This window comes from Staurois parvus, unplaced genomic scaffold (assembly GCF_062004578.1).
Source record: "Staurois parvus isolate SC_StPar_1 unplaced genomic scaffold, SC_StPar_1.0 ptg000818l, whole genome shotgun sequence".
NCBI classification, from domain to species: domain Eukaryota; kingdom Metazoa; phylum Chordata; class Amphibia; order Anura; family Ranidae; genus Staurois; species Staurois parvus.
In genome coordinates this window covers 3,521,409-3,540,634 of record NW_028318614.1, presented here as the reverse complement: position 1 = coordinate 3,540,634, position 19,226 = coordinate 3,521,409, and the positions used below count along the sequence as shown (strand labels likewise).

The 19,226-nt window shown below is 39.6% G+C and overlaps 1 protein-coding gene across 1 annotated transcript in view; it reads left to right on the top strand.

The window, feature by feature from the left end:
• The window catches only part of LUZP2 (leucine zipper protein 2), a 786,744-nt gene that overhangs the window by 655,497 nt on the left and 112,021 nt on the right, over positions 1-19,226 (top strand). The window contains exon 9 of the mRNA XM_089654967.1: positions 4,279-4,428. Coding sequence (XP_089511093.1) covers positions 4,279-4,428 — 150 coding nt within the window. The remainder of the gene's footprint in view (positions 1-4,278; positions 4,429-19,226) is intronic.

Below are 19,226 nucleotides of genomic sequence, written 5' to 3'. Positions count from 1 at the left end.
ATTTATGTTGTTAATATGGAGGCGTTCCAGATGTAAATTTTCTCTGTCCTCTCCTTGGTCACCTTTGAGTAATATTATATTTAATCTAAATCTTCCGTACAGCTTGACCCCTGACTGAATCAATCCCTGGGCTAAAGCTAAATTATTTCAGTTAAGACACTTGGTAAATCCAGTATCTCGGAAACGTAAATCTTTTGTTGAATTGCAAACTGCTAAACACATACCCCCTCAACAATTTTATGTTTACTTGCAGATTAGACATTTTTTTTCCTCTAAGACCTTTTCCCTAACCCTAGAGAAGCCTACTCATTTTGAACACATCTGCATTCAAAGGCCTTATAAAAGAGATCTAATCGCCTCCATTTATAAATTATTACAAACACTTCTCCTTTCACTGCAGACTTACATGTTTATATGAGGAAATGGTCAAAGGCCCTTCAGTGTACTATCCCTTTGGAACATTGGAGTAAGATTTGGGAGGCCGTGTCCAGGTCTTCTAGATGTTTGGTGTTCAGGGAAAACACATAAGGTTCTACTGTTTTGGTATAAAACCCCAGAAGGTCTCTATTCCATTTGACCCTCTCCATTTTTTACTAAGCCTACCCTTTGCAGGCCTCTCAAATCCAGCCAAGAAATTGTCCTCTCATGTCTTAACAGCAGCCAGGAGAACCATACCCATGTATTGGTTATCCACCACACCTCCCTCCCAGTTGGAATTGATAAAAATTATTGCTGAGGAATATTTGACTGCTCTACATGATAACCTTATCCCTCTATTTGAAACTGTTTGGGAACCATGGGATCTTTCTAAATTTCATTCACCTACCTCTCATTCACCCACTCTGACATCCTGATTTCAACAGCTATTCCGTTGTTTTCCTGACATTATATTTGTGCTCAATTAATTCATCAATAAGTCCACTTATCTCTTTCTCTGTCTGGTTTTTTGTTCTTAGTTCCAACAAGGTTCTTAGACTCATGTGATTCACAATGTCTGGTATCTGGATATTTTTTATTGTATCACAATGTTACAATCGCTTTACATATGTCCTGTCTAACTGCCTGTGTTGTCAGTTTTTCTTTGTTTAAAATCCCAATAAAAACATAATTATATAAAAAAAAATGGTTGTAAACTCTTATATATACACTCAGTGAAGTGACTGGCCTCGGGTGATACACTGAAATGAAACAAATCCTACTAAATAGGTTGCACCTGTTTATCTGTAGAACTCACTTCTTTACAGCTGTTCAAAGCACAGAATTTACACAGCATTTTTGAGCTTCCAGAGGCAGGGGGCAGATATCTGATATCATACATTTCACAGGTCAGAAAGAAGAGCTAAGTGTAATTTGAGCTGAATGGAGGAAATGGACACACCCCTCTACACAACATCATAGGGAAACTACAGCTGAGGCTGTCAATCACAGGCTGGATCTCCCCTTCCCTGTCCCCCTTGATTCCTTGGGGTTGACACAGAATCAAGGCGGAACAAGGCAACATGCAGAAATCACCTTTGGCTTGAGGAAAATACACACTGTAGAATGATATGCTTTGTTCATTTTTATGTCAGAGGTTTACTCCTACTTTATGCAACACATATAGGATCATGCCTCTCCCCTAACATGGGACCAGATAGGAGCAGTACAGAAATAAGCTCATCTCACTTTGCTCTCTTCTCCTGTCAGCAAGTTGTTTGTGAGCACATGAGCATTGCAGTACAGGTAGTGGTGTATTTAGGTTTTGTGCTGCCCTATGCAACACAAAAATCATCTGCTCCCACGGACACCAACCAACACCCCCCCCTTTCCCCCTCCCGTGGAGAGAGCCTGACATTGACCAACATCACTCCTGCCCCCCACCTTTGAGAGCCTTCCACTACCCCCCCCCAGCAATAGAGAGAAAGACACTCATCCTTCACAGCTCCAGACATCCCTGGGAATGAGAGTCTGGCTCTGCATACACCATCATGCAGCCCGCAGCCTCTCTCGGATCCCACCTGGTTCCCATGGTGCGCGTATCCCTTTTTCCTGGAGGAGGTGTTGCCCCCTGAAAAATTCCGCCCTAGGCAAATGCCTTGTGCTACCAGTTTTGGTGCTGTTGTACAGGGACTGCAATAATGATGAAGTATTAAATGCAGAGCTACATTAGGGTATGTATTTTACATCTTTACGGAGCTCAGCTTTAATTATATTTTTCTTTTTTCTTTTTTTTTAAACAATAAAAATGTTAATTAACAGCTTTTTTTTCACAGTGGTGCCCCCACCCCCAGAACCCATTTTGTTTTAGAGATTTCTTGCTAATAAATTCATAATGATTATGTATGGAATCGCTAACCCTTCAATTTTCAGTGTGATTTGTAGCTCTGTCGATTATTGAAATTCATCAGTGTTTCATGACAGCACATATTTACCATCAACAATCACTCTTCATTACTTCTATGACTAAGACACAACTCACTAAAGGAGATCAATTTGTAGCAGAGTACAACCCAATGCTGTAGCACTATTGCTAGGGACTCCAAACTTTAAATTGTTATCTGCAAATTGCTGTTAATCGCTCTCATTAGTAGATTAATCTCTGCTACAAAATCACAGGTGTAACATCAGCCTAAAGCAGGTCATCAATAGGCTGGAATCTTTTTTTCACGACTGGGTTCCATTACCACATGTAAACATGCTAGGATTTAATGAGTTGTTAGCTATATAGTGTCAGCTCTTTGTTCTTTGTATATGGCTATGCCATATGCTAAGCATTCCTGTTGATGCCTATTAAGCCATCTAGTCACTGCAGGCTTTTTAGGCTAGGTATTTTAGATGGTCACAATACACCTTAATGTATTTTAGATTGAAAATATTTTATTAAAGATGTCCTTTTTGTGTAAAAAAATACCAAGAAAAAAGTGTGTGCCCTCCTACTGAACAATACCAAGCTATGCTCTCAAAATGGGGGCATACCTTGATCTCATGTTGATCAGGAGAAGGTCCTTATTCCCACAAGCCTGCCCATGTAGTTTTAGGGTCTGTAAGTGTGTAAGCTCTAATTGAAATCTGGAAGCCTCTTTAAGATAAGTGGCCTTCAGATGCCACCCCCCATATGAATGAGCAAGTGGTACAAAGTACCATAGATGGGGTACCATTGATAACATCATGCAGTGATGGAGATCTATGTCAATCCTGATAAACAATGCGTGCCTTCTTGTGTTTATTAGTCAAATATAGCCATGGCCATGGTTCTATGAACCCAGGTGGACATGATGACACACATCCAGGGGGTCTCCAGATGTCCATGACAAACTGGGATCACAGGAAGAGGTGTCAGGGATGTAGGCATCCAGCAAGGGTGATCAGGTCAGTAGGCTGCACCTTAAGGAATCAGTAACCAAACTGAATAAGGTTAATATAAGTTTATTGAGACAAACGACACACTTTCCACACCAACACCTAAATCATAAACAATGCAAGTGACAAAATAAATGTGATAGTGCAAAACCGCAAATAACAACCTAACTACCTATATACATAATGGAGGGAGCACACATGGCGGGAGAAGGTTAGGACAGGGACAGGAGACAAGGAGAGCAGGGATCCAGGTACTTGGAGCAGCTGTCTAGGTTCCCCACAAGGGAAGTACACATGGTGGGACAAGCTCAGGACAGGAGAGAAGGGGAGCAGGAATCAGGATAAGGGGAGCAGGTCTCAGGGTCGGGTACAAAGATCAGGAACAAGGCTTAGGCAGGGACACGGCTTGCAGGAAAAATACTGAAGCACTGAACTCCAGTCAAAGGTGGGCTTATATACCCTCCAACAGTCCACATCAGGTGCAGCCTAATTACATGTACAGTCCAGCTGCTAGTGGCCACCGGAACTAAGCCCTTTGATTCTAGGGACAACAGTGCCACCAATAAGTGACCCAAGTAATGACACGGGTCCTGACAAGAAGGTTGAACAAATGTTGCTGCCATTCATCCTGGAAAAGGACTGGAGTAAAGTTTCTGTAGGGGAAAGTGCTGGAAACAAAGTGAGTATTGCAGTGAAAGCTATAATTTTTATGTTTAGAAAGGTTTGGCATTTTTTCTTTATTTGAAACTGAATTTCTTCGTTAAGGCTTTATTCGGTAATGTGCTTTAGTTCAAGACAGGAGATGTCACAGACATGCATGTTTTCATTGTGCCTAGCCTGTAATATAACTGTATGTTGTTATGAAGAAAACACTGGCTTTTTAATCATAATTGGCTACTTGTAAAATCCATAATCGACTTAGGCATTTCCTTTACACAGGAATCACAGTTAAAAGCCTTGAAAGAGACGGTTCAGCTTTGTCTATCGTCGGTTTTACACAATCAGCCACCCGCTGTAAACATCATCTCATCAAAGCCGAGAGAGAGACCGACATCCTCAAGAGGGACACTGGAAACATCTTACACAGAGGTACTTATTATGTTCCTTTGTTCTTTCATTTTCGGCTTTGAGAACTTACTTAAATCATAACAGTTGGTAAACAGCCTAAAACATCTCTCTCTCTATATAAAAAGTTTTAAGTGGTATTCTGTTTGGTCATTCCTATGAATTGTAGACATCTGCCATACCACATAGTCAGCTTTGTGACATCCTGTGTCACCTTCGTGTTCATTGTACAGTGAATCATTTAGTGTGACTACACTCTTTCACTGTTCTGTGAGCAGGAAGATGACAAAAGAAGATGCAATAGCATAGAATGAAAGAGTGGTCTCACCTGACTGGCTATGGAGTGTGCAGGAAGTTTTTAAAATTACTAAATTTCCAAAATTACAAAGGACCCATTCACACTTTAGTGTTGTGACAATGCACAACAAAACCTCGCACATTAAAGTGATACTAAAGTCTTGTTTTTTTTTTCTTTTAAACAAACAAACATGTGATACTTACCTGCTCTGTGCAGTGGTTCACAGAGCAGCCCAGATCCTCCTCTTCTTGGGTCCACTGCTGGCGCTCCTGGCCCGTCCCTCCTGCCCTGTACCACCACAGCAAGCAGTTTGCTACGGGGCACCTGAGCAGGTGCGCTCCAGAGCTGTGGCTCTGTGTGTCCATTTACACACAGAAAGGCCCCTCCCTATCCTGATTGGCTTACTGGCTGTGATTGACAGCAGCAGGAGCCATGGACATTGCTTCATCAAAATGGGGCTCAGGTAAGTTTTGGGGGGGGGGGGATGTTGGCTGCTACATACAGAAGGTTTTTTACCTTCATACATAGAATGCATGAAGGTAAAAAACCTGGAGTCTTAGGAACCACTTTGATGTATGTTACCAAATGTGTTGCGTTGCACCTCCTGTACAACTCATTTTGAAAGGCACCCCAACACACTGTGCAGTAGAATGCAACCCGCAATGAACCACAGCATAGTGTGTCACAACTTACATTGTGATGCACTACGTTGGTAGAAAATGGTCATATATGTTTTTATCCATCCTAGTGTGTTGGCACCCATTTATTTTGAGTAATGCACTTTGATGCAACAGCTCACTGAGGTATGAATCAGTCTTTATCCTCCAGATAAAAGAGTTCACACTTATTATTTTAAAGCCTAATTCTAGCTGGGCTTTAATTGTGGTTTTAGCTTTGTGTCTGAATTTAAAATGGAAATGGAAATTATAAATGATTTTGAATAATTCTGTTTGATCATTTTACAGTTTATAAGCTATTTTTTTTATCATTATTTAAATTGTTTTCCTTTGGAAAAAAAATGCAATTCATTTGTGAAACATGCTGGATATTCTAATAAGAAAGCCCAGTTTGCCAAATTTTTGGGTAGGCTGTCCTAATTGACTGGGTAAGGCTTGTCATCTTTGCTAGGTAGTGGGGTTTGGCTTAAGTGTCTCTTCTTAGTCTTTCAGTCATTTTAATCCCTTTAACAAAGAGCTTTCCCCAAGCACAGACATTGCATGTGACTCAGTCTATTGGGAAATATACATTTGCAAAACATGATATCCCAGAGGTGTTCTATTGGATTTAGGTCAGGCGAGCGTGGGGGCAATTCAATGGTATCAATTCCTTCATTCTCCAGGAACTGCCTGCATGCTCTCTCGTCATGAGGCCAAGCATTGTTGTGCACCAGGAGGAATCCAGGACCCACTGCACCAGCGTAGGATCTGACAATGGGTCCAAGGATTTCATCCCAATACCTAATGGCAGTCAGGGTTCCATTGTGTAGCCTGTAGAGGTCTGTGCGTCCCTCCATAGATATGCATCCCCACACCATCACTGACCCACCATCAAAACGGTCATGCTGAACGATATTACAGGCAGGATAACATTCTCCATGGCTTCTCCAGACCCTTTCACATCTGTCACATGTGCTCAGGATGAACTTGCTCTTATCTGTGAAAAGCACAGGGCCCCAGTGGTGGACCTGCCAATTCTGGTGTTCAATAGCAAATGCAAATTGATCTCTGTGGTGTCAGGCAGTGAGCACAGGGCCCACTTAAGGACATAGGACCATCAGGCCACCCTCATGAAGTTTGTTTCTGATTGTTTGGTCAGAGATATTCACACCAGTAGCCTGCTAGAGGTCATTTTGTAGGGTTCTGGCAGTGCTTATCCTGTTCCTCTTTGCACAAAAGAGAAGATACCAGTCCTGCTGATGGGCTTAGGGCCTTCTACGCCCTGTCCAGCTCTCTTAAAGTAACTGCCTGTCTCCTGGAATCTCCTCCCTGCTCTTGAGACTGTGCTGGAAGACACAGCAAACCTTCTGGCAATGGCACTTATTGATGTGCCATTCTGAAGTAGTTGGACTGCCTGTGCAACCTATTTAGGGTACAGGTATAGCCTCATACTACCAATAGTGACACTGACCCTAGCCAAATGCAAAACTAGTGAAAAATAGTCAGAAAAGATGAGCAGGGAAAAAAATGCAGTGACCTCCACCTGTAAAACCATTCCTGTTTGGGGGTCATCTCATTATTGCCCAACTAGTGCACCTGTTACTAATTGCATTAACACAAAGCAACTGAAACTGATTAACAACCCCCTCTGCTACTTAACTGACCAGATCAACATCCTACTTGACTTGATGCTATACTTTGATTAAAAAGTGTTCCTTAAATTTTTTTGAGCAGTGTACATAAATGCTATGGGATGTGTGTCCAGATAGTAACGAGAATGATATTTAAAAAATTCTTATATTGAAAATTTTTACAATTGAACATTGTTTCATTCAAAGTTTCTGACGCACTTTTACCCAATTTCACACAAAATTTTATCAAGTACCACTGTTTCAAATTCGCTTGCATTTTTCTTAATACGAGGCACTTGAACAGGTTGCTACAAAAAAAAATCTTGACTCTGGCTTGGCCGATGAAATGCAACTGATCACTGTTTTAACATATACCTGGTATCCCACCTTAAGTGACTTTGGCCTGCTTCTCCCTTTCCAGAGCCCTTCTCAAGCATAGGAACTTCATTCTCATTATATTCTGGACACACCTCATACATTACAGTAGAACTAAAGGCAATTTGTTTTATTTTTGGATAGAATGTCTTAGGATTTGAACCCGTGCCCCATTAGGGAGATTTTTTCTGTTTACTGTTATCATCAAAAGTGAAATAAAATCCCAAATTTTGGGTTGTTCCCAAAACAGTAATATAGGAGAAATCTCCCAATTGGACACTAGTTCTGGTGACCCAAGGATTCCTTCACTTTGGAGGGATTCTCTCTAACTTCCTGTTTTCTGTCATGGGACAGGAAGTGAAGGAAAATCTCCCAAATGGAACAGATGGGAAAAAAACCCACTGGATTATAACCCTCCCTCAATCTGTTCAAAATAACAAAAAAAAATGTTGGCTTTAATTTTACTTTAACTTAAAAATGTGAATGTGATCTGCTTGATTTGTTTTAAACAGCATCATTATAGTTGAATATTTCTATTGTATTTCTATTGTTTATAAATTAACTTGCACCAATCACACAACAGCTTCACAAGAGTTAGTGTACAAGCTTGGTGGAGACATAATGTAATGTTGCTGTAAAGATTCTCATTCCAATGGTATACCTAGTAGTGATTAATCACATTCAACTGGCCTTGTTCTGTAATGTTGAAGATATTTCACTGCGTATCCAATTAGCTTCCTCAGCTCTGAGTGTCAGGGACATACCCCTCCATTTATAGCCATACAGATAACTCAGTCACCATTAATCACCATGGGATAGTTCAATGCAGATGTTTATTGTCCAAGAACAACATTGGAGGTGTGAAAGTTTGTGAAATCACCCTGTTTTAATTACATAATTCTATCCCATAGAACAACAAAGCCTGAGATAGTCTTAACTGTTCAAGTTTCCAGGCTGGAGGTGGAAATGTTGTCAAATTACTCAGGTAAAAATGTTTAAAGGAGACTATAAGTGACTGATAGATGGTTTTGTAGTCCCCCGCCCTTGCTTTAGGGATGGTTGTTCCAGCTTGATGTGTATTGCCCCCTTCACACAAAGCAGTTGTTTTCTATGTCCGAAATGTGCACCTCAATGCCCTTCTGTGTAGTGGAAAAAGAAATAGGGTCACTCAGTCTATGATCTTCGCTAAGGTCGAAGCAGTCCTTGATAAAATTCAGAAGTATCAACAACTATGGTGACCTTAGTTAAATCATTACTTCTCAGTACCGTTTCATTTCGATTACTCTCTACTGCTCACATGATGACCACTCTCCTGGTTCTATACCTACTCTTCTCAGAGTCCCCCAATTCAGGTTTATCCCTGGGATACTCCCCCCACACCCCTACTATCTCCTACTTATTCGTGTCCTGACTTTCTATGTTTCTTCCTTTCTGATTCCGATGCTTGGATGCCTTTTTATTCAGGGTCTTCAACACCATTGGATGGCTCGGAATATTTTCTTTTTTTTTTCTTTTTCTTTTTCTTTATGAATTGGCTATCTACGAGTAACAGGGACTTCATTTTACCACTGCTGTAATAGAAACTCTAAGCCTTGTTTCACTATGTTTGACTTGTCCTATTGTGCTTGATTGTCCTGTTTACTTATAGATCATTGATGACTACCTGTACATTTTTACCCTTGGTGTATTCAAACTGGTTGTAATGTTGTCTATATAATGGCTCCAAACATACTTGTTTATTATAAACTAATTAAAAACCACTGAAAAAAAAGGAGAGTCCATTTTCTTTAAGGTGTAGGAAGACTAAATTGCAGAATTTGCCCTCTTATGTTGAGCCAAGCATTTTTGATTTTGGCTATCTAGATGGCATATACCAAGTTACTGCACTTGATGTTGGATGCTGAATTTTAGAAATTAATATTCTGAGATCAGTATGAATAAAACGGTTCAAGTTTTGCTGATTTTTTTAAATAATTGAATTAGAAAATCATTATTCCACATGTCCCAATAGAATGGATTGAAAGCAAAAACTCTCTAGCAAAAGACTTTTTAATGCTACAGCTTGTGATGATTATGTTACTGTCAGTATAGCTCTCAAAATCATTTGTCCTCCATGCTCCACATACTACATCAAAGCAAGGATACCTTTGGGGGAGTGAAAATTTCTTAAGATAGTGTTGTGATATTTTTTTTGTTTGTTTTTCTGTAATTAGCAAGAATCATCTATGAACTAGGACAGAGGTGTCTCATTTTTTGCTTGCTCCTAAGCATATTTCAGACTGCAGGTTATTTATTTATTTATTTATTATTTTGCTTGTATTTTTCTACATAATGATGGAACTCTCAACAGACGACTGTCCTTTTTGATAAGCAGCAATAAAACCACCAGGGAACCAGAAATAATACTTTGCACATAACATTTCTTAACTTCAAAGAGGTGCTGATCAAGCCCGAAAAGGTATTTTAATATGGAATATAACATTTACATATTATTTATACAAATTCATTTTTGCTTTAAGGATCTTGCCATTTAAATGTAATAAGAGAGATTGATGGTTGCTTTTTTATGCTATCTTAATATGCTCATGTTTTGACAAACTGTTAATTTAGCAGAAGAGAAATGTACCAACTTACCACTGAAATTAAATTGAAGGGATATGAATATACTCTGTACTTTAAATCAAATAGAATTTTATTAAATATACCTAAATCCTAATTGTTGACTTAAAGTGGTTGTAAAGGCAGAAGGTAAAAAACCTTCTGCATGCAGCCCCCCACCCTTATACTTTCCTGAACCCAATCTCAATCCAGTGATGTACATGGGAGCAAAGGCTCTCTCAGGTCTCTCTCTCTATATTGGCTCAAACACAGCAGTGGTTGCCATTGGCTCCCACTGCTGTCAATCACAGCCAGTGAGGAGGGAGGGGGTGGGGCGGGTTCAAGCCACTATCGGTGTGTCTTATAGACACACAGAGCTAACTCGGGAACAAGCATGCAGAAGTGCCTCCAGAGCAAGCAGCTTGCTTTGGGGCCACTCAGTGGGGGGGAGTCAGGAGTACCGAAAGGGGATCCAAAAAGATCGGGGCTCTACTATAATCATGCTTATTCATCATCAAATGAGCAGGAGGGTGACATAGGTGTAGGAGAAATAATGAAATAATATAACGTATTATGCAGATTTGTGTGAATCACTGGAGTGTCTAAACAGAATTACATATTCACAGACCTCTTCGCACTCTGTAGTTGGAGCGGTGACACCACAATTACTCTTTCAGTTTTCTGTGTCACCTTTCCATTCCCAGATTACTAATCGGACAATGGATCTGTGTCATGGCATGTTATTTCATCATGTATCAATGGACTTTACCGGTATTGAAGGGGAGGACACATAATTCATAAATAATGATACTTTATTACAATCAGATTAAACAAAGGTACATCAGGCTGAAGCCAAATTAAAAACAATACACACATTACTTGATAGTGAAAATGACTGCTAACTCACTAACACCACTAATATTTTCCTGTAAATTACACTTGAGCTGATTTGTCAGATATATAGTTGTATAGTGTGGTTGCGAGTCCTCATGAGTCAACACATTTCTCCCTTTCTGCTTCCTCAGGGTGCATGAGAATTAAACAGTTATCACTGAACATGCAAAGAAAACAAAAAACACATACAGTATATAGATATAATACAAAAAGAAAATCAACAGTTATAAGTTGCTCCCCTGGGGTGGGCAAAATAAATAAAAACAATAGGTCATACATAAGCATGCTATATGTGACCCATTGTTTTTATTTTTGAATTTTCTTACTTTAATGCTGTCATGTTAGCAGGACAAGTTTTTCTGCCACCTGCCATCTGTATGGCCTCCTTTTTGGCTCCGGTGCCCACCCCAGGGGAGCCCCACCATGTTACTTACACACATGAACAAGGTGCTTTGCCTCTATATGAGATACAATTTATAAGTGTTGATTCTGATTTTTTTTTTTCTTAAAGAAATGTTTATTTGAGTTTTGACAATATATATTTGTAATACATTATCTGGGTAATTGAAGCAGTAATAACATCTCAAATATGCTTTCAGAACCAGAAAAGGAGCAATCACATAATATTGAGACATTAAGATTGAGAATAACAAAGTTGAAACACCGAACTCTTGTCTTGGTCTAGACAATAGATAAGGAAAAAATCCAGAAATGAGGAGATGGAGGTAGATGATGGAGGAGGGGGATCAGTGGGACTGGAAATATAATGGGGAGAAAGAAAGAAAGAAAGAAAGAAAGAAAGAAAGGAAAATAAAAGGAGAAAGGGGGGGGGGGAGAAAGAAAGAAAAAGGAATAAAGGAAGAAAAGAAAAAGGAAGGAAAAAAAGGGGGAAAGATAAGTAAAAAAGGAAGAGCACAGAGAATACCGGGATCTCAGATGGCTTATGTTGATTCTGATTTTTGTATTATATCTATATACTATGCTGTACAGTATGTGTTTTTTGTTTTCTTTGCATGTCCAGTCATCACTGCTGAATGCTCATGCATCCTGAGGAAGCAGAATAAGAGAAACACACTGACTCATGAGGACTCATGACCACACTATACAACTATATATTGGACAAATCAGCTCAAGTGTAATTTTCAGTAAAGTATTAGTGGTGTTAGTGAGTCAGCAGTCATTTTCACTATCAAGTAATGTATGTATTGTTTTTAATATGGGTTCAGCCTGATGTACCTTTGTTTTAATCTGGTTGTAATAAAGTATATTTTTTATGAATTACTTGTGCTCCCCTTCAATGCCGGTAAAGTCCATTGATGCATGATGAAATAACATGCCATGATGCAGATCCATTGTCCAATGAGTAATCTGGGAATGGAAAGGTGACACAGAAAACTGAAAGAGTAATTGTGGTGTCACCTCTATGACTACACAGTGTAAAGCGGTATGCGAATATGTAATTCTGTTTAGACACTCCAGTGATTTACACAAATCTGCATAATACCGTATATTATTTCATTATTTCTTCTACACCTATGTCACCCTCCTGCTAATTTGATGATGAATCAAGGGGACGATAGTAGAGATTCTTTGTCCAATTATCAGACTTGAGATATGGGAAACTGAAATCGAAAAAGCAGCATCACATGCCTGATTATGCAGTATGGAAGTATGGATAAATCCCGAGACTAATGCAGGCCATAGATGGGTCGAAAATCGGCCGATTTTTCGCCCGAAAATAAAATCGGCCGATTTTCGGATCGTTAGTGGGCGATTTGGTCGGCCGTTTTTCGGTATTTTGGCCGTTTTTTTTTTTCCGGTAAAGTTGGAAAAAATCGGCCGATTTTGCCGATCGGCCGATTTTCGCGGCAATTAGTGGGCAAATCGGCCGATTTTTTACCGATAAAAAATCTGCGCATGAGCAGTGACCTGCAAGAGGAAGACAAAAAGAAGAAAAAGAAGAAGAGGAAGAGGATGAAGAAGAGGATGAAGAAGAGGATGAAGAAGAAGAGGATGAGGATGAAGAAGAAGAAGAAGAAGAGGATGAGGATGATGAAGAAGAAGAAGAGGATGAGGATGAAGAAGAAGAAGAGGATGAAGAAGAAGAGGATGAGGATGATGCTGATGAAGAAGAAGAAGAAGAAGAAGAAGAAGAAGAAGAGGAGGATGAGGATGATGATGATGAAGAAGAAGAGGATGAGGATAATGAAGAAGAAGAAGAGGATGAGGATGAAGAAGAAGAAGAAGAGGATGAGGATGAAGAAGAAGAAGAAGAGGATGAAGATGAAGAAGAGGATGAAGAAGAAGAAGAAGAAGAAGAAGAAGAAGAAGAAGAGGATGATGAAGAAGAAGAAGAAGAAGAAGAAGAGGATGAGGATGAGGAAGAAGAGGAGGAGGAGGAGGATGAAGAAGAAGAAGAAGAAGAAGAGGAGGAGGAGGAGGATGAAGAAGAGGAGGAGGAGGAGGATGAAGAAGAAGAGGATGAGGATGATGAAGAAGAAGAGGATGAGGATGAGGAAGAAGAGGAGGAGGAGGAGGATGAAGAAGAAGAAGAAGAGGAGGAGGAGGATGATGATGAAGAAGAAGAGGATGAGGATGATGAAGAAGAAGAGGATGAGGATGAAGAAGAAGAAGAGGATGAGAAAGAAGAAGAAGAAGAGGATGAGGATGAAGAAGAGGATGAAGAAGAAGAAGAGGATGAGGATGAAGAAGAAGAAGAGGATGAGGATGAAGAAGAAGAAGAGGATGAGGATGAAGAAGAAGAAGAAGAAGAAGAAGAAGTAGGATGAAAATAAGAAGAATTTGAGTCCAGCAAAAAGTATCTCTGCAGAGAGCTCTGCTATTTCTGACAGTTCTCTGACAGTTCTTTGACATTTACAGCGGTTGAAACATTGTATCTATTTGTTTCCGAATAAAAACATCTGTATCCTAAATGGAAACAAATAGATACAATGTTTCAACCGCTGTAAATGTGAAGGAACTGTCAGAAATAGCGGAGCTCTCTGCAGGGACACTTTTTGCCAGCTGTAGAAGGGATGAAAATCGGCCGATTTTTTTTACCATTGATGGTAACGTCGGCCGCTTGAACGACCGAATTTTCGTTTTTTAAAAGAAAAATCTGCCGTTTTTTCTCCCCATCTATGGCCTGCATAACTGAAGAGAATTGCAAATTCTTTTACATGGGTTTGTTTCAACTTTGTGATTAGTTGCTTTCCTGAAGTTCCACTTTAATCAATGTGTTATCAAGCACCTCTAACAAGCCCAAGACCCTTTGGCTGCACAATATAAAAGTCATGATAATTGAAGGCATTCAGTAGGTAGGCAATTTACGTTAAACTGCAAAGTGTTCCTGTTTGACTGGCGTGGGCTTTAAAGTACTGTTACATTTCACATTATTTGTTTGTGTGATCTACAAAAGACACAATGGATGAGGGAGAATGATGTGTTTTTCCATTAAGTTAGTAAACAAGAAGAATCCAGTTAATAAGTACTGTAAAGCAGCATTTCTGCAAAAACTAGAAGCATCTTGGTGATAGTGTGCAGCATCTGTTTGTGCTTTCCTCTGCTCCCCATTGATGCAAACAGACAATTATCTGCTGCTGCCTGCAGAGAATTATGCGTCTTTGGTCTTTTAGTACAATACAGTAAAGCAAAGGAGAAAATGGAAAGTACAATGCTACAGAAGAATGCAGAATGAAATATAGAAGTTTTATCATCTTTCAGATTGCTGCTTTATACCAAATCCAATATTGTACATTTTTTCCCGTAGCACAAGAATCAAAATTAGATTAAAAAATTAGATTAAAAGAAAAACATAAAATTGTATAAATACCAGGAGCTAATAGGGCGCACTAGTTAGATATATACATTTTTCATTAATGCTCAGTCAGGTAACACAGAATAGTTGGCAGGTCAATTTAATTTTAATCTATTTTCTACAACTGGCATGTGCTCTTTCCTAAGGGCTCATTTACATGGGCGTATCAATCCATATATCCATGCAAAGGGGACATCTGCACCAATGCAAGATGCACTTGGAGATCTGTGCAGGTCCATGCAGCTGGTTGCCTGTTGACTGGAACAGGCTGTCTGCATGTTTCTGCATGGAACACCTGCGCTTCGCATGTGGGTTCTTGGTAAAGACGCGGGTGTAGATTGGTACACCCATGTGAATGAGCCCTAAGCCTTAAAATATCTTGGTAGCATATTTTTTTTTCTTTTGCAGGCCTCAAGTGTAAGTATGGGAATAATAATAATACATATTTCTTTAATACATGCTCCATGTTTTATCTCTTAAAAAATGTTGCAAGTACAGAGAAATGCTTGGTGGTCCTGTAAGAGATTTAGTGAGCTCTTAGCTTTCTGTTGTGAGTTTCAGGGTCTGGTTCTGAACCTGCAACCCCTATGGTATCTGGCATTGTCCCTTCTTACTGTGCCACCTGAGATGTTGGACAGCTCCATCTCTGATCACCTAGGACAATCTTGCCTTGTCTCGTTTCTAGTAAACCTTGAACTCTTTGCTCCTCCCATGAACTTCCTGGTTTAAGCCATGCTTCGGCACTTCATGTTTACCAGATTATTGTGCTCTTCTCCAGCCAATATCTTGCTCCTTTTGCTCCTGCTGCCATCCGTACCTTCACTATCACTTATTACCAACCTTGGCTTGTTCCGTTTGATTCCAACCTTTTGTTACCGATCTTTGGCTTGTTACTGACTATGCTTTTGTTTGGTATATCTGCTACTGGACCCCAGTTTGTTCATCTCACAGCGGGACGATCCTGAGGACCGTGACCTAGTACAAACATGCAGCAAAACCCATCTCCACCATCAAGAGCTCTGGTGAATACTGGTCAGTTCTCAGACCCTGCACCTCCACGGTGACCCGCTTCTGTTCTTAACCTGCTGGTCAGTGGGAGTCTCTCTATTGCTATAGTTACTGGTCTCTGAGCCTGACCCCTGATTGGGACAGTGAGCTGACAACACTGCCCCAGACACAAAGCAGTGTTGTCCTGCCTGAGTTCTCCCCTTCAGGCCAACAGAATTATATGCTGACAGCAGCACCCCCCTCTTCTCCACGCCACTTCCTTCTTTATATCCAAGAAGCTGCCTTGGAGCTGAGCACATGGTCAGTGGAATTTGAATGTAAAGTGGACCCCCCCCCCCCCCCCCGTCTGTTAAAATGTAAAAAAAAAAAATCACCTGTATGGGAAAAAATTGTTAGGTAATACTGTATACTAAACTTTCCCCCAGATTTTGCCTGCAGGACCTAGGCAAGGGTAATGTAATTGTTCTGCTGAGATCTGAAGATTGTAGAATAGCCCAAATCTTGCTGAGATGCTTCCAGCATTGTGCTGCAGAGTCTTCACAGGAGGTCTGAAGCATCCATCATTTTTGCGGACCTCATCAGCAAAATTGTGATACTTCCTGCATTGTACAAACTGGATAAAAGATAAGCACAATATCTTCCCTCTATTGGTGACTTTTTCCACAGTTTTATGCAACATTTCAGCAAGTGAAAGGGAGGCACATTTAAACTATGCAGTGCACAGCCTGCTTTATCTGTTTAGAGGACAGTAGTGCCAGTGCTGTCTCATTGTACCAGCAATTTAATGCTGCTGCCTTGATTCCCAACAGCCTTCACAATTGCAGAGTAAACACCTTCCGACTTTTGATTTTCAAGTTAGTTTTCTTTGTCTTTCCTAATTTATGTAGCTTAGTTTCTTTGGCAATTAGTTCCTTCATCTGTCACCTTTGAAACAACTGTAGTCCAGAAAATATCCACCCCTGCCCCCTGGGATTTGGATGTTTAATACATTTTCTAATCCAACCTATCATCTGAGCCAGTGTCAGCTTAGATGGCATACTGGGTGTGTAAGGGAGTAAGTAAAAGGATAAAATGTACTTTTATCTGGGTATACTTTTATTTACTTCCTATCCCCCAAGTTCTATACTTACCTGTCCATGCAAATTCATACAGTGTGGCCCACAAGGAGCTGCATAACCACTGCTGTGAACTTTCATTTACTTCTTTACGTGCATTGAAATTCCCATTCATTCCTATGTTGGGGTTGTCTATTGCTGAGGTGTAAGAAAGACAGCCTCTGCATGGGAATGGATGAATGAAGAGGATTTTTCCACACATGGGCAAAAAGCAGGTAATGGCCTGAGCATTTGCAAAGGCAGTTGTGTGGTTTCATAATGGCAGCAATGTATAGATCTGGCAGGAAACTGGTCAAGTAAGACTTTGGGGAAAGGGGGGATTAAGGGATAACTGTAGAAAATATAGTTTTTCTTTAATATTTTAGGATTATAGCTATGATTGAAAAACTACAGTTAACACTTATTGTACTGGATAGGAGAAGTGTGTGTGGGGGGCCTTTTGCTGGGGTTTTAATTGCCTGTGCCTCTACTGGGAAAAGTATTAGATTGCAATGTGTTGTGACATAAAATGATGTTCTGGTCTATACGAGCCTTTCATGTAGTCACTACACCACTGTAGTCAGAGTACCATCAGGTGTGCAATTATGGTATCTTGCTATAACATCAGGAAGATTTCCCCACTTCCAATTCCAGTGACCCCCCCCCTATGTCAGGGTCTGACAGGATTTCTACAGCAAAGGAATTTTGTTTATGGGAAAACAGATACCTGGCAGAGATTCTAACCTTTCTCCTTTCCTTTGATGGGTAAAAAAAGGCTTTAAGAGTTCCCACTTTCTTACAGTTTCTACATTAGAGTTTCTAAACTGATAATCCAAAGCTGATTTTTTTTTTCTACAGATTGTCAAGGCCATGCGATAGCTACATAAATTGAAAAAGTGTTGTCTGCATTGTTTTAATACTATCTCTACAATATAGTGAATTTTCTTTACTTGTGACATGTTTCCTTTAATGTAGAGTATTTGCTGGAATATTTTTCTTCTTTTAATTTACATTATTAAAGTATACCAGTATACCAGTAGATTTTTTTTCTCTTGATGCCTTGTACAGGAGGTATGACATTGTCATGATTCAGTTTGTTTTTGTAACAGATGTTGTAGAGGATAAAGACAAGGTTTCCCCAATGAATCGTGCTAGTGTGACCACAGCTGAATCAGCCTATGTTTCTTTGGGGACAGGTGACTTGGCAGATGCTGAAGTTTCTTCAGTCCCCAGTCATTAGAGCTGTTGGCTTGACTTAGAGTGACATTAGCAAAGGGAATTTCTTAGCTACTATACTTTGTTGAGGTTTCAAAGGACGATATTTCATATACGTTAGTTGATATAGAAAATAAGAATGCATTTCAACTCATATCTATTAGTATGCGAGCTGCTATCTTGAGCTCCTTCTTGGTCGGTTTAACATATATCTAAAGTCCAACATTTTAATTGTATTTAACTAGAGTAAAGAAGGATCAACACCCCTGTTGTTTTTACTATCTGTATTTCATTGGAAGATACCCCCTTACATCACGTCCTGTAGACACAACAGGAAAATAGAGGAAATTTCTCCAAAGTACAGGAAATCCTCTCTTAGGGAGCTGCCAATTAAACTGTTGTCTCTGCCGAAAGATTTCCTGTTCTAGTGACAACTGTAAAGGTTTGAGTTTTCTATAGCTTTCTGTCCCATTGACAATGATCTCCAGAAAAAATAGAGAGGAACAAACTCCTCACTGGTCACACTGACAGCAATCTCAACCTGATTAGGGTTCTAAAACAAAGAGAAAGTTTTGGCTTTAGATACACTTGAATGTATTACTATATCATTGCCGTATGCTTGACCGCATTTAAGACAACTTTACTATCGTTCTCTGTTTAGTCATCAATACCAACTTTTGTCTTTTTTCAGTCTGTTATGTGTGCATGTTCCAGTATCAGACCCTTGACTTCTGAATTCCTAATGTGAAACTATAAAACTATAACACAAGTCACTTTTTCATTTTCCCTTTATTGGTTTGTGTTGCATGTTTCCTGGCTTTTATAGTTGTATTACATAAAGTTTCTAGTGTAAAGAATTTTACTATTTCTCTTTGAAGTTAATATATTATGTAATAGCCATTTTCAAAATTACCTTCAAATTCTGTTTTATGTATCTTCAATCTTCAAATTGTTACTGTTTGTTTTTTGTTACCTGCCTTTTATTTAGATCTTGAGTCATAGCATCCATACATTTGGCATATACTGCTATAAAAAAAAACAACAAAAAAACCCTCAAGCATATAATAAAGGTGTGTCATTGATTAAAATTGTTATTACATGGAATTTTTATTCCTTTATGGATCATTGACCATCAGATCTGCTACACTACCTTAAGTATTTTCTTTTTCAGTTTTGTTATGCTGGAATTAAAAGTAACCAATACCATATGCAGAGGTTAAACCCCTTTTCCTGTTG